The following is a 19675-nucleotide window of genomic DNA, read 5'->3' on the forward strand; positions in this document are numbered from 1 at the left end:
CCAACGTGGTAAAACCCCGTTTCTACAAAAATACAAAAATCAGCTGAGTGTGGTGGCGCACACCTGTAATTCCAGCTACTCAGGAGACTGAGGCAGGAGAATCACTTGAACCCAGGAGGTGGAGTTTGCAGTGGGCCAAGATGGCGCCATTGCACTCCAGCCTGGGTGACAGAGCGAGACTGTCTCAAAAACAAAAAACAAAACAAAAAACCCCTGAAACTAAAGATGTCAACATACTGTATTAAAAAAAAGAGACTTTGTAAACATGGGGTTCTTTAAGTTATAGAGAGTCACAGGAGTACTCTAATTATCACATTCATAAAAGCCCCCTAATGAATGAGAAGAATTACAAGACAATTTACAAGACTCTTCTCTGTGAGCCATCCTACAACTGCCCTAGTCTCTGATCTCCAATGCACTGGGCTGGGTACTGAGGAGACACCAACAAGAAGCAGTCAGGGAGTATGGAGAAGGATTTCCATTTCAGGAGAAGTGCTAAAATACACAGCTCCTCTTCCCACCTGTCACAGGCTTCATACAGTCTCAGCCAATCAAGTTTGTGTGCAGAAAAGACCTTTTACTGCTGAGTCGTATCTTCAGAACATAAACAGAAAAGGCTGGCTTCACCAGCGGAATGCATCTCTATCACCTAGATTTCTCTACTAATTAGGGAGCATCACAGTCATTACATATGTGCAGGCTCACTTTCATTTTTTAAGATATTTCAGTGAAATAAACAACAGACCAGAGATGCTGCAAGATAAAGGGAGCAGATCTGCAGCATCAGGGAAACATTCTGATTTTAAGATCCCACTCTTTCCTCTCAGGGGAAGTCACACATTGCAAAATGTAGGAAGAGAAGATGGCTCTAAGTAGGTAAACTGTCAGAGAATGTTCTCTCAAGCAGGGTTTGGTTTAATTAAGCTGCAGCCAGCACTATGTACTTTAAAAAGCAACATTCAAAACCCAAGTCCATCCACCGTCTGCCACTCTTGCTTGGCTTCCTTTGAACAGCAGAGTTATTACATAATTTGCCTTTACAGTGTTTCATAGCCACTTCCAGCTTTTGGGGGGTTAAAGGTGGAAGGATAGAGGTGATGGGTATTCAAAAACTCCAGTTAACTGTAAAAAGCCAGAGAGAAATGATTCTTTGTGTTGATTCTTAGGAATTTCAAAGAAAACGGTAGTGCGGGTGTCTGAATCCCCCAGGAGCTGTTCAGAAGACTTCGGCTGCAGCTGAGGCTGAGGCTGTGCAAAGAGGGGATAGAGTTGATGGCTAATTAGCTGTATTTATGTGGCACTGCATTGTCTCCAGGCTCTCCTCCCAAAAGACAGGAGGATTGCATTTGAGAGATTAGAAACCCACATTAAAGAGGCAGGATGAGGTGCTGTCTGAACAAAGCATTAGGGCAAAAGAGATTCAGGAACAGCCTTGCTGATGCACCTCCTCCTGTGGGGGGCCATGGGGCCAGGTGGGCACACATCCCTCAGGAGTGAAGCTGGTGATGCTGCCTACTCCACAGACTGGCATCACGAGGCTGGCCACTGTGCTGTGCCCCACAGAGGACAGCTGTCAAGGCTGCTCCATATGACTGGGCCTGCCTGTCCCTTCCCAAAGTCACTGTGTTGGAACCAACTGGGGCATCACTGATGCTCATCTAGAATTCTCTCTGCTCCTAATTTGCCATCCACATCTAGGGAAACCTGGGACATGGCCGTCCCTGTTACTGCCTTCTAAAGGGGCTTTGTCCCTGACGTGCCAACCTTCTTCAGATAATCCTGTGGTCTTGGTTATTTGTTTATACGTTCGGTAATATGTCCTTCAAAGGACAATCTAGTCCAGTGGTGTCAACCAGGGCAATTTTAACAGCCAGGGGGACAAGTGGCAATGTCTGGGGACATTTTTGGTTGTCATGGCTGCGGCAGAAGGTGCTACTGGCATCCAGTGGGTAGAGTCCAGGGAGGCTGGCAAATGCCCTGCAGTGCACAGGCCAGCTCCCTGGAACAGAGAAGTATGCTGCCCCACATGTGACCAGTGCCGAAGCCGAGAGGCCCTGGTCAAGTTGTAAAAGACAGCATTGATGGTGTGGAAGGCTGAGAGATAAAATACATTAAGAAAACTAAACGAGACACCTGAAACAGAGTTTTAAGTCTATAAACTCACTGAAACTAAAATAGTAGCACTTTTATGCGATGGGCTATATCTTCCACTAGAGGTGAGAAAGAAGTAGAAGAATATGGTTCATCCATGAATAATAGCAGACGAGAGTTGCTGCGCAAAAATGCACAGCCGTGATCTTTGCAGGCTCATGAGATATGTTGCTTCCAGGACATGAAATATCATGCCTTGAGTCAACAAGTTTCCAGCATATGGTGAGGTGAAGGCCGAGGGAGACTGTACTCGAACCAGCCAAGAGGAACAGGCGGCAGCTGAAAGAAGCAGATGGTTAGAAAGGAAATGACATTAAGCGGCAAAAGAAAGAGTATGGTTACTAATGAGAAAATGAAAACTGTCTGGAAAAAAAAGAAAAACAACCTGTGATATTAGGAAATGAAAGCCTAGGAGCATCCAAATGTCATGAGGAGCAGATGCATGAAGTGATAATAAAAAATCAAGTCCATGAACAGAAACTGCCACTGACATTTAGAGTGATTAAGATAAATTCCGGTTTGCGTATTGAGAGTCTTAAAAGCATGCATTTGGTCTAGCTATTTCACTTGTAAGAATGCATTCTTAAGAAGTGATTAAGAGGGTAGGTGAGATTTAACTACACAGATGTTGATTACAGTTTACATTAGTACAAACTTGGAAGCAACCTGATTTTCTAGGAATAGGGGATTGGTTCGCCACATCATGGTATTCCTCTACCATAGAATTCACAGTAGCTCTTCCTCATTCCAGTGTGAAGAACTGCTTACTGGCAAGGAAAAAAGTCAGTCTGTGTCAAATGATAAGCTGTCATAAAGCGGTCAGCAAAGTGACATAGAGCGGACTTGTGCTTACACCTTCCTGCCCAACAGTGGTGTGCCAAGGTGGGCAGTGGGGGCTGTCACCTGGGGGCAGGTAATAAGAGGCTGCACTCTTTGCAGGGAATGTACAGGTAATGAAATGAATACAAGTTGGGTTTTTGTTCATTACCATGTGCAGACAATGCTACATGATTTCACGGGTAAGAGACTCCTCCTCACAGGGAGAGCCTCCTACTCACTGCACACCCTGAATAGGCCACTACATGCCTTTTTTTCTTTATTAAGAGAATGCCCAAGGTTCACCTAGAGTCATGGTTGTCACAAAAGACTACAATTCCTAGCCTCCCTTGCAGCTCTGGTGCCACTACGAGCCAGTCTCAGCCACAGGGATGTAACAGTGATGTGTGCAACTTCTGGGTGGGGCCCTAAAGGAAAGGGTACTCCTGTCTTCTTTCCCCCATTTCCGCTCCTGAACTGTGGATGTGAAGAGCCAGAATTGTGACCATGGGGAGGAAGGCAGCACCCTGAAGATGAGAGCCCCATAAAATACAAGCAGCCCGACCTCTGAAGACTCAAGAGACCGGAGTTCTACATCAGTGGAAATACACTTACTGACTTTAAGACCTTATGAATTTTGCTGTCTGATATGGCCTCTAACAGAAAAACATCTGAAAGGATATATGCCCAGATGTAAGTTGTAACTATGAATCTCTCTAGGAGGAGGCACGCTGAAGGTGTTGGTATTATTTTCTTCTTGGAGCTTAGTGCTATTTTACTCACATATTATTTACATGTTAACTGTGTACATGTATACCTAGATATTTATCATTAATATCTATTTTGTCTGAAATGAGAAGAAACTGTTAAAAGTTCAAATCTCCATTGTGGTCATTTTAACTACTAATAAAATTCATGTTTGTGCCTTTGGGACATGCATGCTGTTTATTTAGCCTTAGAGTTTCACTTTTGGATCAAGAGCATCCGAATGACATAGCAGGCAAGGTGTGAGGCTCTTGAAGAAGTGGTGGCCAATACCGATATCCTGAAAATCCAAGAAAACCTTGTAGGTGGTGGGATTTCATGATATCTTATAGCACCTTCAGTGCAAAGAATTTGTTTAGTCTGGCAGGATCAAAAGTCCTGCTTCTCCAGGGATACTTTGACACACACACATATACCTTTGTTGCATATAAACTTAAGTTCTTAGATGATAACAGTAATTTAGATGGTGCATTTGTTTTGGTGGTGATTGCGCATTCAGAATACTGACTAACAATGAGATAAATGCAGCACTGTCATGAGAGGCTGGGGAACAGCTCAAAACACAGGGAGGGAGGACTGCGGAAGACGCTTGGCTCACAGCGGCCCTTAGGGGCAAAGTCTCACCAGGAAAGAAACAGATGAGTCTGGGAAAAGTCACAGCTATGAGCATCCACCCACAATAAAACCCACAGCAAGAGCTAGGGGCCACCATAGGCCACAGTGTAACTGGGGCCAGGCATTGAGCTAGAAGTCACAGACTGAAATAAGACCCACACAGTCCTTTCCCCAAGAAAATTCGCTCTCTTTGGGAATCAATTGCTATACTTAACCCATAATATGATAATAACTAGCAGAGAAGTTTAAATACAATTATGGAGAAGTAGATTAGGGAGTAATTGTTTACTTGAAAGAAGTCTTGGAAAGACGGAGGGGATGTTTTATTTGCTCTTGAATGATTATTCTCCAAGTAGTGAGTGGGGAAAGGGAGGGCTGGGCATTGGAACAGCATGAACAGAAGCGTAGAGGCTGGTCTGTGGGACCCTCAGACAGGCCAGGAAAGTGTGCGGGCAACAGGCCTTGAAAGTTCTTCCAAGACATCTCTTTCACTGTAGGAAAAATAAGGGGGCACTGAAGTTTTACACAGAGGCCCATTCCTATTGCTTTTATGCATAAAATAGCACCTTGTATATCACAGGCGAATCTTCCAGTCATTTATGCATTTGGCATCTACAACTTAACAAAGGTGAAAAAGAGCAAAAATATTTACTGTTAAATTGACTACAGTGCACTCAGTTGTGAAACAAAGATGATCATGAAAGAAGACCTACCAGATAAAAATAGTGGATCAGAGTCCTGTTTGAATTGATAGGTTTGTCTCCTCACCCATGCGGATAGATACATATTTTTTACCCATTTGAATTAAATAACTTTAAATTGATTTATAAGCTAAAAAGGGAGGTTTTGAATTCCAGCAGGTCCTGCTTATTTACTTTTTGTTTTTCTCGGTGGCCCTCTGCACATGGTCAATCTCACACCGAGAGCGTCTTGAAGAAGGTCTGACCTGACCAGCAGCTGTTGGAGGACAATGTCCCGTCACCTCCAAACCACGTTGAAACAGTACCCACCTCAGGACACCATCACAGGATCACTGGCCATACCAAGGTGAAAAACAAACCAAAAAATGCTTATTGCTACAAAAGGTGCAAAAAGTAAATGAATCCATTTTGTCTCCTCCTATTTCCCTGGACACCAATCTTCAGATTCCCTCCATCAACCCTGCAGTGACAGTCTGCTGGCATAAAGCCCTGCTGAGGGCAGGGAGGGTCCTGCTTGGGGAGATGCGCCTTCTTGGCAGATGACATGCAGACTGTTTCATGGGAGGTTTTGTCCAAAACAGACTAGAGAAACTAGCAATTCCTTAGAATTCAGCAATAGGCACAGAGCAGATTCAAAAATGGATGAGTTTGCAAGGACCTCTTAGACCAGAATGTGATGCATACAGTGTCAAACACTTCTGCACACGGGAGCTCATAGTCTGATATTTCTAGACTAGAATGGCCTAGAAGTCTGATACTTCTAGTATGGCTCGGTAGCAGCCATTTCTTGAACTAACAGCATGCATGCATCATATTTTTGTATCATATATTTTCTTGAATTATCCCTACAGGGATTTTTTTTAAAGTTTCTGAGATTTTTCTTATAGATAAATTTGACATGCAGAATATTATAGTGTCTTTTTAAGGTCAAGAATACCAGTGCCAAGGGTAAGGGTCAACATAAATTTCTGGACTAGAAAAAGTTCTAGAGGCCATCATTAAACCAATTATTATTTGTATCACTTTTACTCCTGTTATAATATTTGGCTCCTCTGTCCTGGAAGGTCTGTGTTGTAGACTAGATAACCTTTCATTTTACATAATCTCTTACACCTTTCAGTGAGGTATAAATTTCTCTGAAAAAAACCATACACTTTTATAAGCATAAATTAACTTAGTGCCTTTATGAATATTATTTTTAAAGGCCATTTGCAAAGATTACAAATGTAATTTTCATTGTAGAAAATTTATAAATACAGAAGTACAAAAAGAATCAATCATTATCTTCTCTTGGATCTTACTCTGCTTTTTCAAGAAACACATACATTTTGTACATGCAAATAGCATTTTGTATTTGCATATGACATATCATACAAAACTGGCCAGATTGTATCTGTATCATCTATACCTATATTTATATACACACCTGGTTTTATATTGCTTTTTTTCACTTTACTTGTATTATATATTTTCTTTAATCTCTAAATACTCTTTAAAAACCTGACTTAATATGTAGTAGAGATGCCAGGGGACCAATGATATCCACCATCTTTACATCTGCAAACCTAGAACTCTCTGTAAGCTCCTTGATGAGATAAATCAGTTTCCAGGTCCTGAAGTTAACCTCTGTTCCAGTGTTAGCAAAGGTGGGGATGCTTTGTCCTCTCATCGCTCCCTGTCCTGGTGGGGCCTGTGGTGAGGGGTTTGGTCTCTCATGGGCTCCCCAAGACAGGGGCAGAGGCTGTTCTGATGCATCAGGGTTGTGAGTTGCTGCCTAGCGGCCTTCGTTTTGCTGCAGGGGAACCTACTTCCAGCTGCAGCAGGTGAGGGCCATTCTGTTCTCAAGAGGCCTCTGGAGCCAGCTGAACACTGTTCTGAATTCATCTGAATTGTCCCCTACGGCCAAGCTTCTAATGCCATCCTGTGGAAGGGCTGTGAATTCTCTGTTACCCCCATTTCCAATGGGAAGTGTGAGACTGAAAATCTAAATGCTTCAAAACCCGCGATTAAATACATGTTGGATCCTTGGCCTCTCTCTGTCTCTCTCTGTTTCCCTTCTTATACCACATCTCCTGTTCCAACCATCCCTGTCACCTGGATGACACCAAATCCAACTCCGACAATGCCCTAAGTAAACATGTAAATTAACACAGCGCCTGCTCAGAAGTGGAATGTCAGAGCTTGCTAGGGCCTCAGGTCTCTTTTCTTCTTTTTTAAGTAATTTCCTATCTTTGCTAACTGCGAGACGTGAGGGAAATCATTTCATGTCCCACCGTCTCAGCTGTGAAATTCCCACAGGAAAATTGTGCAGATGCATTAGTGATTTTACCTCCTGATGAAAATGCAGGGCTCATTCTCTATATATTGATGATATATTACAGTTGCAATTAGGGAAGGGATAATTGCATGCAGCTGCAAGCAGCCCGCATCACCTGATCTTGGGATTTCTTTTTCTTCTTCTTCTTGCCCCAGCACCCAGAGCTCTCAGCGTCCTTGCCATTGGCCTCGCCACAGAGTAGCCCGTCCAGCTCGTCCGTGCCCATGTGCTGTCCCTGAGACGTTTCTGCCGCCAGCCGGTACGAGAGGTTCCTTAAAATGCACACACAGTTTTCAACGGTCTGCAGAACCCAGAAAGAAAAGGGGGAAACAGATGAAAGAATGAGTAAAACTAGCACTCAGCACTCCATTCTTCCACCTGGAAAGGCATCTTTCTCCATGGACACATTTCTCTTTGGAAGTGTTTAGCTGCCAGCTTCTGAAAGCTCCCCTGATAGCCACAGTGGAAAACAATTAGAGAAACTTAGAAAGGTCTTAGGACCTTTTCTCCCCCACAAAGAAATTACTTATCAGCAATAGTTACTTCTATAAACATCTGTTATTGTTGATTGAAATTCACTTGTGAGAAGGGAAGAATGTACAACCACGAGAGATCCCAAATATCATCCATTAACAGACAGCGCCCCACCTCTGACTCCCCGGCTGGGGATTGGGGATCGGGTAATGAGGAGTCAAAGACTTAGAATTTCGGTCAGCTCTGGTAGGGGGCATATTTACTGCCCACCGGAGCATTTTCTGAGTGTCAAGGAGACCACAGGTGCAAACCAGGGTTGTCCCAGGAAAGTGAGGGGCTGTGATCACCTGGGGCGCATGAATATTTTTAGTCTACATTTTCTTGAGATGCCTGACACTCATGTTTTCTTAGCCAAAAGGTTAAACAGTGGTTAAGGACACATGTTGTGGAGCCGGACACCTGTAGAGCCCTAGGTGTCCGATTTAGCTGTGAGACTTTGGACAATGCACTTGACATCTCTGGGACACGCTGTACCCCTCTGTAAAATGGTCATAACAGGACCCACGTCTTAGGTTGCTTGTGCATTAGGTGAGCTAAAATATGTGTGTGGTAGGCAGAATAATGGCCCTCCCACAAGGCCTACATTTTTTTTTTTTTTTTTTTTGAGACGGAGTCTCGCTTTGTCGCCCAGGCTGGAGTGCAGCCGCGTGATCTCGGCTCACTGCAAGCTCCGTCTTCCAGGTTCAGGCCATTCTCCTGCCTCAGCCTCCCAAGTAGCTGGGACTACAGGCGCCCGCCACCGCGCCCAGCTAATTTTTTTTTGTATTTTTAGTAGAGATGGGGTTTCACTGTGTTAGCCAGGAAAGTCTCGATCTCCTGACTTTGTGATCCACCTGCTTAGGCCTCCCAAAGTGCTGGGATTACAGGTGTGAGCCACTGCACCCAGCAGGTCTACATCTTAATCTCTGGAACCTGTGAGTATGTTAGGTCACGTGGCTGGGAGGAGGTGGGAATTGTTAAGCTAATCAGCTGCTTGTCAGATGGGGAGGTTATCTGGATTGTTCGGGTGCGCCTGTGTCCTCACAAGGGGCCTGTACGTCAAAGAGGAAGTCAGGAGAGTCACAGTGATGTGATGTGAGAAGGACGTGGCTGACCATGGCCGGATCTGAAGATGGTGGAAGGGGCCACAAGCCAAGTTATGTGGGCAGGGTCTAGATGCTGGAATAGGGAAGGAAACAAATTCTCCCCAAGAGCCTTAAGAAGGAACGCAGACCTTACCATATTTTAATTTTATCCCAGTGAGACCCACTTCAGACTCCTGGTCTCTAGAGCTATAAGATCATAAACCTGTGTTGGGTTCAGTCATCAAGTTTGTGGTCATTGGTTATGACAGCAACAGGAAAGTAACACAGTGTGCAAGTACTGGGAAGAAAGCTGGGGCACAGTAAATGCTCTTCAAATGTTCATATCATTAACAATGGCAGGAGATGGCACAATGCAGAACTCCAGAGGATGGGATCTAGGGCTAGCCAGCTTGGCTTCCAATCCTGGGCCTACCATTTCACAAGCTGTGGGGCCTTGGGCAAAGTGCTTAATCTTTCTGTGCTTCTATTTCCTCATTTGTAAACGGAGGGTCATATTAACAGTATCATGTACAGGCTGGGCGCCGTGGCTCATGCCTGTAATCCCAGCACTTTGGGAGGCCGAGGTGGGTGGATCACGAGGTCAGGAGATCGAGACCATCCTGGCTAACAAGGTGAAACCCCGTCTCTACTAAAAATACAAAAATTAGCCAGGCATGGTGGCGGGCACCTGTAGTCCCAGCTACTCGGGAGGCTGAGGCAGGAGAATGGTGTGAACTTGGGAAGCAGAGCTTGCAGTGAGCCGAGACTGCGCCACTGCACTCCAGCCTGGGCAACACAGTGAGACTCCATCTCAAAAAAAAAAAAAAACCAAAAAAAAAAAACAAGGAAAAAAAAAAAACAGTATCACGTACAGGGCCACAGTGAGGGTTAATAAGCTCACAGATACAGCTCTTTGAATAGTGTCTGCTCAAAAGTTTTGCTAAAATACTAGTTGTAATAACTTCTGATTGCTGAGAAGAGGGGTGAGCAAACTGCCACCCAGGGGTCCAATCCAGCCTACAGCCGGTTGTGCATAACCGGTGTTTTCCTGGAGGACACCCAGGCCCATTTGTTTATGAATGGTCTGTAGCTGCTTTCACGGTACAATGCAGAATTACATGGCTGTGACTGAGAGAGTATGGCCCACAACACTGGGAATATTTATTCTCTGACCTTTTGCAGAAAACGTTTGCTGGTTAAGACAAAGCTGACCTTTTACTCCAGGAACCATGGAAAGCAGGGAAAAATATCCAGTTTTAGAAGGGGCAAAGTAATGATGGAAAAAAAATAAACTGAGGCAAGTTTTATTTGAAGAATCTTACCAGGTTGGCTATCATTTTTTCAGGCACCTGCTACGTAACAGCCACCCGTGATGGCACATAATACAATTCCATTGTATGGGTGAAGGGGAGGACAGCTAAAGCGGTGAGTACCTCCCACCAGACTGAGCTGCTTCTCTGCAGTCCTGGGGTGGGACTGGAATGGGCCGGGGCTGCTGGGATCACAATCCTGCACTGCTTCCCTCCACTGGCTGGAATCTGGTGAAAGGTAGCAGGTGCCCTGTACTTATTACTGAGGGCGTGAAAACCTACGAGGAAAACCAGTTTTCAGGAAATATCTCTGGAGACTTTGTCATTCCAGACCTTTCTTGTCAGCTTTTCAAGGTGTCATGGGCTGCTAATCCCACAGGCTCTGAGTCAACCTGATTTTCTATTCCAAGCATCCTCTCAGCATCAAAAAGTGGACTGGCACGAAAGCAGGTAAACTCGGGGCAATGCATGAAAGACAGAAACGACTCTCATTGAAAGGATAACGTTATGGCATAAGTCAGAATGATTTTTAAATCAGCTCAAACTGATTTTTCTCACATCAAAGACTTGGGAGAATAAACTTCTTTCTCATCCCACTGTTCATCTTCCCCGGAGGCATCACTGTTCCTCTGTTTAACAAATGACTACTGGGGAATAAATCTGCAGTTGTGAAAAATGCTTTATAATCAACCTGCAGCTGGGGAGATGATTTGGGAAGAAGCTAGAAGGAAAGTAGGGATGGGGGCGGGTGGGGAGGGAGGAATGGGGGAAAGAAGGTCACAGGGACCACATTTATCTCTCATTTAAGCCTCCAGGAGTTCTGCAGTCTGGGTTGGTTTGGGAGAGTTACTTAATTCAAGAGCTTTTCTCTAAGGGGATAAGGAGAAAGAGAAGACAAAAGACTTGGGATCCTAGCAGGAGGGTGGCAGCCGGTAGCTTTGCTTGGGACGTCCATTGCTGTCAGCAGTGCTTTCAGCAGTTGCTTTTGGTTACCAGGGTCATTTTAATTCCTTATTTTCTATTAGAAAGGGTTAATCTGGAAGTTGTAGAGTGCTCCACCATATGTTATCCAGTCAACACACTGGCCCAATTATAGGACCAGAGCCACAAGCTTGTATGGAATCCAAGCTCTTTTATGTATTAACTTCTCAGGCCTTAAAAAGAAGGTGTACTCATTCAAACCCCTCACCCTCAAGTTGTCATTGCAAAAGCTCAAAAGAGGCCAAGCAGAGGGCTGAGTGGAAAATGATGGTACAATAATAATATGTTAAAACTCAATAGCACAATCCAGCCAGCGAAGCACCTGCTGAGTAACTGATCACATCTGATCCTTTCAACAGCCTTGGCGTTCAGCTATGATTATGCTTCTTGTCACAGATTTGAGGTCACTTGGATTTGGTGCTCCAGCCAGTGGGAGGTGGAGATGGCACAGTCCACTGGCACTGTCTTGATGCCAGCTCAGGGCTCTTCATACTCCACCAGGGATATCTGGGTTTTCTAACTCCGGCCCTGAATACTCCCAATTATTTCAACTTCCTCTTTTGGGGAAAATGTGGACATTAGAAAAGATGATCTACAAAGTCTCCCAGGGTTTTAGGAATCTGGTCATCTGACAGAAAGAAGATGTTTCTGCCATGTTGGTTCTTGAACCATGGCTCCTGAAAGATGCCTTAATCTTTGGTGCTGGTGGCTGCACTTAGCCGAAGCATGAGGCTGTTGAGTCTTATTTTATTTTCAGCTGCAAGGTCCAGCTAGTATCAAAGCTCTTTTCATAACCATCACAGTAAAAAGTATAGTCTCCCAGTGCCTCACTCACCACTCTGAATATGACGATGCTGAGCATTGCCGCTTCAGTGATTTACCTTCAGGAGCCCTTTGAAAACACACGTGTCTATTACGCTAACAAGCATTTGTAAATATTCAAGACATCTTGACTGGTCAGTTGTTTAGGAATTTAATTTTCCTGTCGATGATACTAAATGGTCTAAAATGGTCACTTAAGGCCTTCTGTGAAAGGGGAATGCTTACTCTTTGTTACATTATGTTCATCTTTGAAACTAAAAACACACAGTCAGTGAATGGATGTGAACCTAACTGAGCAGAAGTTAAAAGATGACAAGCGGTGCTCATAATTGGGGTGAACTAGTACTCAAAGGGCTGATATCCCAGAGGTACCTTGCGTTCAGATCTTTGGGGAGTAAGGCTCAGGCATCAGTGATTTTCTAAATTTCTTGGTAACCCTAATATGTAGTCAGGGTTGACAAGTGCTATGCTAACTTATACACACAGCCAATTAATGACTGCATGGATAGAAACACTTTTATTTGTTCTTTATCTAACTTTGTAACTAAATTACATTATACCAGATTCCCAATTAGAGAGCCATATTAAAGCTCTATCTCCTATGGCAGGTTCTTAATCTAAGATATACATCAAATTACCTGATGAACTTTTAAAGGTACAAAAACTTGTGACCAGAGTTAGACAGTTGGGTTAGGAGGACTGCAATAGGGTCTGGGCAGATGTATTTACATGAACACTCCAAAGGCAATTCTAATAAAGAGTCAGAATGAAAACCGTAGGATTAAGGTCACGGTTCATAACCAGGGCCAATTTTGCTCCCCAAAGGACATGTGGCAATGTCTGGAGACATTGTTGTTTGTTACTGGGGTGGGGATGGGGGCTGCTACTGGTATCCAGTGGGCAGAAGCCAAGGAGGTTGCTAAGCATCCTGCAATGCACAGACAGTCACATGACAAAGAATAATTCAACCCAAAATGTCAATAAGGGTGGCTCTTGAGAAATCCTTATTAGGAAATCACATTTATTACCTGCATTACTTTATGACTATTGGGAAAGTTTGTATTTATAACAGGATATTATGAAATTACAAACATATGAATGAATCAAACTTATTTAAGACTAAATAAAATAGCTCAAACACTGGAAAAGCCCACCCAATTCTATTCTGGCTTGTGAACTAAGACACTGAATAGACTTTGCTGATTTATTTTGTTGGGAAGCCCCATTTATTTAGCATTGTGACATTTATTTAGATCTTGCAGGCCTTTTAAAATGGCACTTAGTGTAATCAACAGTTGTTAAAAAGCAAGTTTATAAGAATATGGGATTATTCAAATCGCAAGTCTGGGCGCAGTGGCTTATGCCTGTAATCCCAGCACTTTGGGAGTCTGAGGTGGGCGGATCACTTGAGGTCAGGTGTTTGAGACCAGCCTGGCCAATGTGGTAAAACCCCATCTCTACTAAAAATACAAAAAATAGCTGGGTGTGGTGGCACACGCCTGTAATCGTAGCTACTCAGGAGGCTGAGGCAGGAGAATCACTTGATCCCAGGAGGTGGAGGTTGCAGTGAGCCTTGATTGCACCACTGCACTCCTGGGTGACAGAGCCTGGGTGACAGAGCGAGACTCTGTCTCAAAAAATAAAAAAAGGCAGGTAGTTTTAACATCTTGTTTTTTCTTTTGTAAGTGGATTACATTAAATAAAAACTACAAGCTTGTGAGCAACGTGGTATTCAAGTTTATACGCTCAACTGGAACACCTGTGGTTTGAGTAATTTAGAACAATTTGCATATTTACTCACGGCTAATCAGAAGTTAGGTATGTAGTTCCATGCTAGAATTAGAAGCCCAGTCTAAAAAGTGTTGGATTCTTATAAGGAAACCAGGAGAGAGTTCAGAAGGAAAGTCTGAAACACTGCGTTGGCTCTCCAGGGTTGTTAGCTATTGTTGAGTCCCGTGGGAGTCTTTATTCTCCAACATGCTTAATCTATGCAAGCACAACCAACCTTGCTATCGATCTCACTGCTCCCCAGCGCAGACTGGATCACATACAGCAAGGCATCCGTAAGCCCATCACACTCTCTCATCCTTCTGCGGGCCTCCTCTCCGGCCGAACTAACATTCCTGCAAAGCAAAAGGACACATCAGCAATCTTGAAGGTTGTCACCAAAAGAATGTCTTTCCATGCCCAGCTGCTCTCATAGTTTGAAAGGAAATGCATTTTTCCCCACTTTTTCAGAATGCTTATCAAGAATATATCTTTAATGAAAAGGGATGGCTTCCACAAAACACATCCCAGAGTTGGGTAAGTCACAGATGTCTGTAATGCAACTCTTGGAATAGACAATGAAGAATTCCTAATACAGGATCTGTGAGTCCCATGACCATGGAGGGTGGGGGACTTTCAGAAAGTCTTCCAGGTTTATTCCATGTACAATCAGAAGCTTTTTGATTCAAAGGATTCTTCTTTGAGAGGTCCGAAACACTTTCAAAGACAGAACTTGTAACTTCTGAAATATTTTAGACATCTAAATTTGTCTGCCACAAAAGATACCTACCTTGGCCCAGCCAGAAGTAGACTTCTAGGAATTCATTCTAAGGACATAGTTAGAGGTTTCTGTGACAATTTAGTCATTGGGATGTGCATGATACCTCTTATGGAAAGGGGCTGCTCCAAGCTCTTTTCTGTACTAGCACATGCTGAGCTAATGGCAACAGACGGGGCCTACTGTAATGAAATGTGTGGCTACGAACCAGATAGATCTTCTAGTCCTACAAGAGACAGAGATAATCCGAAGGAAAATCTTGGGGTGCTTTTAGTTACTCTACCACCTGAGCATATGTTGTTCTTCTCCTACCCACAGTTAGCATATGGTTCCAGTAGAGAATTTCTGCAATGACTTACTACAGACAACACAACCTGTAAAAGGGAGGCTGCAGGAGATGACTTAGTGGGTGGTACAAAGGGATTGAAAGAATTTAAGGACCTTGGGAACAGTGGTAGAAAAAGAAGGATGATTCTCAAACTTTGGGAGCATCGGAATCCTCTGGAGGGTGCGTGCAGTACAGACTGCTGGCTCCATGCTGGAGTATCTGACTCAGAACGTGTGGGGTAGAGTCAGATAACTTGCATATCCTTGGTGATGCTGATGTTGAGAACTCAGACCCCAGCTCTCTAGGGAGGGTCTGGCTGGGAGGAGGGTGGTGTTCTTTGCTGAGTGCTGGGGCAGCCATGAGGCAGATCCCAAGGATCCGTAAGCCTGGACGGAGTCTGGAGAAGTTGAATGAAATGAATCTCCAGCCTGCTATAATTCACCCAGGTAGTCTCATTTCATATTCACAACATCTTTTGCCGTTGTAATAAATTCTGTTTTACAGATGATAAAACCGAGCCTCAGAGGTTGTCCAAGGCCACACAGTAAGTGTGTCTCTGCTTCAGATGGCCAGGATACTGGAGATCAAACCCAGAGAAGACCAAGGAATGAGATTTTGAGGAATCAATCTATTTGCAATTAGCCTCCCCCTTCACACTCTCTTGGGTCTTTGAACCTCCTTTATGATCACCATTGATTTTGTATTGGAATTATTTGGCTGTGACCTCATTACTGCACTGAGACTTTCTGGAGGGTAGAAGGGATGTCAGTCTTATGTCTCTACCTAGCATTCAGCTGGGGAAGAGCTGGAAAAAACCTGTGAAGATGGGAAAGAAAGGGCTTCAGGCCTGATGTCAAATATGAATGCAGAATATGATTTTTTAAGACTTAAAATAGGTTTCATGTTAAAATGCTACTGAACATAAATAGTTTTTTTGGTACCTAAAAAGTTCCACAGACATGTTAGGATAGGCTCTATCAGCGACATTTTTGTGTAACACTGGGAAAGGTTATACAATTCAAATTAGTATTTTTGGCATTTGCTGATCTTCAAATATAAACAAAATTTCTCAGCTTCTTAGATAATATAACTAGGCAAATATTGACGCATTTTTATGTAAAATTTTATAAATTCCATCCTGTGATGGCCAACCTTTGTTTCTGACACAATCTGTGGTGGGGGCCAGAGAGGAACTAACTTTCTGCTAGGGAAAAGGTGGTGAGAGGCATTTGGATATTATTTTAAACTAAAAGAATGGCCCTTTTAAAGGAGTATTTTAGATCATTCCTTCTTGAAATGATTTTCACCAGGTTGAGCTGTGAAGCTGTTAAAATAATAAGTTTGTCAAAGAATCTGAATCAGACCTCTTTGGCCAGAAGAACGTTGCATGGCAATGTGTGATTATGTTTGACTCTTTAGCGTAGCAAGTTAGTATTTCCAAATAGAATTAATGAAATTCAGGCTGGAAAGCAACTTAGGGTAGCATGTGTACACCCTGATCTGAAAAAAACCCTCTGCAGCTCTTCTTTGACTAATGTGCTCAGTCTTTCCTTCGAGTATCCTTTTTTTGGAGGCAGGCTGCCTCCCGATTCACCAATAAACTTCCTGATGATCAGCCCTAATTTCATTGGTAATCATTAAATGTGTAGGACCAACCAATAGGAAATAATCAAAATGAACAACTTAACATCAGAAGATTTCAATACTAATCTTAGTGTTTTTCTTTATTCTAGTTTCTATTCCATTCTAGTCCAGTCTCTTCCAAAATTTAAAAAGTTATTAATTGGCTACTATATTACAATGTGTAAGATATTGAAAAATGAGAAAGATTAATAACTTATGGTCTCAGCAGAGAAGGGGAGTGACTGAGATATGCCCACACCCACACAGCATCTATGATATAGACTTCAAGAGGGGGTTATCATACTGTCCGCAGGCGTGATTAGGCTCAGTATACATATAGACTTCAAGAGGGTGTTATCATACTGTCTGCAGGTGTGATGAGGCTCAGTATACATATAGACTTTAAGATGGCATTATCATACTGTCTGCAGGCATGATGAGGCTCAGTATACATTTTTATATAAACTCTCTCTTTTCAATGGGTAATGGTTTCCTATAGGCCTTTGGGCTTGGGTTTCCACTATACCTCAGTGCGTGAGGTATATCAACTATACCTCGGTGCGTGAAACATACCTTGACAGAATCTTTGATTTTCACATTGATGGTAAGGAGGGTTTCCTGTTCCTCCCTCTTCCCCACAAACACAAGTTCTACTCTTTCAACCACAAATTTCAGCTTTTTATTGTTGTTGATTAAGACTTTTGATCAACATGTTAAGGTGAAGTCATGTCAGCCTATGACTGAAATCGCATAATCATGTTAGTACATGATAAAGCTGTAAGCATCACTTCACGACTTGAACACAGCTCAAATTTTTGTCTCTACACCTTTACTATGAAACTTAACAAGATGTTTCACTGTTTAAAAATAAACACCCTGATAACCTTCTGTGATGCTCACTAAATGGTTAGTTGTAATCATGGTCCTTAGTGTTTGACAATTAATCAACATTCAATCTAGAAAGTTCCTCCCTCCCATTGTACTTAAACCATCTTCTGCCCATCACGAGGAAGGTGACTTCTATGTCTGGTTAGAAATGGGTATGGAAAAATTCTATGCATAAACATAGTATTAAAACAAATACCTGTAGATTATTTGTTAGAAGCACAAAAATGTGCATAATATCTCATCCTTATTAGTAATCTTTATAATCGTGACTGAATTGTCAGTTGCTATGTCATTGGGAAGTTCCTGCTAAAAGTGGATTCTATAATCCTTTCATCTAATAGATAAAAAATGAAACAATTCATTTTTATGTCTTCCAATTAAAAGACCAATCTATTTTTTATTTTAATGCAACTAAACTGCTTCCTTTCCCCTGTCTTCTGTGCTGCTTGAAATCTCATTTCTTTGAATCTCCATCACTCAGTGCTCTCCTAGGACCCAACGTGGAACTCAGACCATATGTTCACCTGTATGACTACGGCATTTTCCATGAAAGATGTGTCTCTGCTTCAGATGGCCAGGATACTGAAGATCAAACCACAGAGAAAACCAAGGAATGAGATATTGGGTAATCAATGTATTTGTAATTAGCCTCTCCCTTCACACACTCTTAGCTCTTTGAACCTCCTTTACTGATCATCATTTATTTTGTATTGCTATTATTTAGGCTGTGACCTTATTACTGCACTGGGACTTTCTGGAGAGTAGAAAGCATGTCATTCTTATGTTTATACCTAGCATTCAGCTGAGTGTGTGACACATAGTTGGCTCTTATTGAGAATTCAGCCCTTCCATCGGATTGGAATTCAGGAAAGCAGGGGCACATTTGCTGTGTGACTGACTGTGCTCTATGCTTACAGAATAAATATCAGATGTTTGTTCCACCATTTGAATACTGGCTTCTTAAACTGTACCTTGTGTTACAAGCCCCATCCTGAGTTATTCGAGGCAGTTTCAATTTGCAAAAAAAAAAAAAAAAAAAAAAAAAAGATGCAATTGAAGATAGCATACAGCATCGAAAGTAAAATTAGCTCAAGATACAAACTTTCTTATGATTGTTCACAATTTTGTGGCCTAGAGCCAGTCAGATATTTCCCAGTTTCTCACCCGTCTACAACCTCAGGCTTGGAGGAAGAGCTTTCACAGCCTGGCTCAAGGCTAGGTTGTCTTCCTATGTCTGTTTCCTCCTCTCCTCTCTCCCTCACCTTCTCCTTGGCCTTCAGGGTCTGGACTCCACTGGAGTTGTCTCATACCAAGCCTACTTACATTTCCTTGAGCCCTGGGTCCAGCCCTGCTATAATCACTGTCCATCAGGTGGCTCAGCCCTTCACATCCCTGGGAAGGCACTCCCTGAGCTCCTACATCTCATCTTCCAATTCATAATCATCAGAGCCCAGATGCTGCATCTCTGCAGGATCTGGCCTGGGTTCCTGAGACCATATATACTGGTCTCATATATTGGTTTGAGGAGTGGGGTGGGCTGTCCGGAGGGTGTTAGAGAACAGAGCTGGGTTTAAGTGATACACAGAGTCCCAAGGCAAAGTCGAAATATGAAGCCACATACTTAGTACAGCCTCGATGCAACCCAGCAAGACAGGCTGGGGAGGCAGAAGACACCCGAGATGATGGCATGGATCAGAGACCAGACCTGACCTTGGGATACCTGGGACCCCCCAGGGCAGAGCTGAGGGCCTCTGGATGCTTGACCAAGGATAAGTAAGAGGCTGTCTGGGGTTCCCAAGCCCACTGATCCCTCCCTCTGGAATGTTCTTCCTTCCACCTTGAAGCCATCAACTCTGACAGTCACAGTTGCCAGGGCTCAATCCAAGCACTGCCTTTTCTACCTTCTAAGCCTTGCCTCAGCCCCGCTACTCCTTCCTTCATAGCTCCAGGCACAAGCTTCTCTTAGAGCACCTGTAACACACGATGTTTGAGTCTGGTCCCACAAGGCATTAGGAGGTAGGGGGGAGCATCATCTTATTTGGTTGTTTGTGCTCCCCACTGTGCAGCACACAGTAGGAACTCACTGGATATCAACTGGTTGAAAGAGCATATGGTTCTTTTCAGGACTCTTTCTAGACCAGTGGTTCCTAACTAGGGTGACTGTGCCAGCAGGGAATATTTTTCATTGTCACTGCTGGGTGAGTATTGGAGGCAT

General features: G+C 43.3%; 1 protein-coding gene across 3 annotated transcripts in view; it reads right to left on the minus strand.

Moving 5' to 3' along the window:
* CTNND2 (catenin delta 2) overlaps positions 1 to 19675 on the minus strand; it is a 948689-nt gene that overhangs the window by 131530 nt on the left and 797484 nt on the right. For all 3 annotated transcript variants that reach the window (XM_054488747.1, XM_054488746.2, XM_063664666.1), the window contains 2 exons: positions 14082 to 14199; positions 7481 to 7666 (listed from right to left, as the gene is read on the minus strand). In XM_054488747.1, coding sequence (XP_054344722.1) covers positions 7481 to 7666; positions 14082 to 14199 — 304 coding nt within the window. The remainder of the gene's footprint in view (positions 1 to 7480; positions 7667 to 14081; positions 14200 to 19675) is intronic.

The sequence above is a fragment of the Pongo pygmaeus genome, chromosome 4 (genome assembly GCF_028885625.2).
Source record: "Pongo pygmaeus isolate AG05252 chromosome 4, NHGRI_mPonPyg2-v2.0_pri, whole genome shotgun sequence".
Taxonomy (NCBI): domain Eukaryota; kingdom Metazoa; phylum Chordata; class Mammalia; order Primates; family Hominidae; genus Pongo; species Pongo pygmaeus.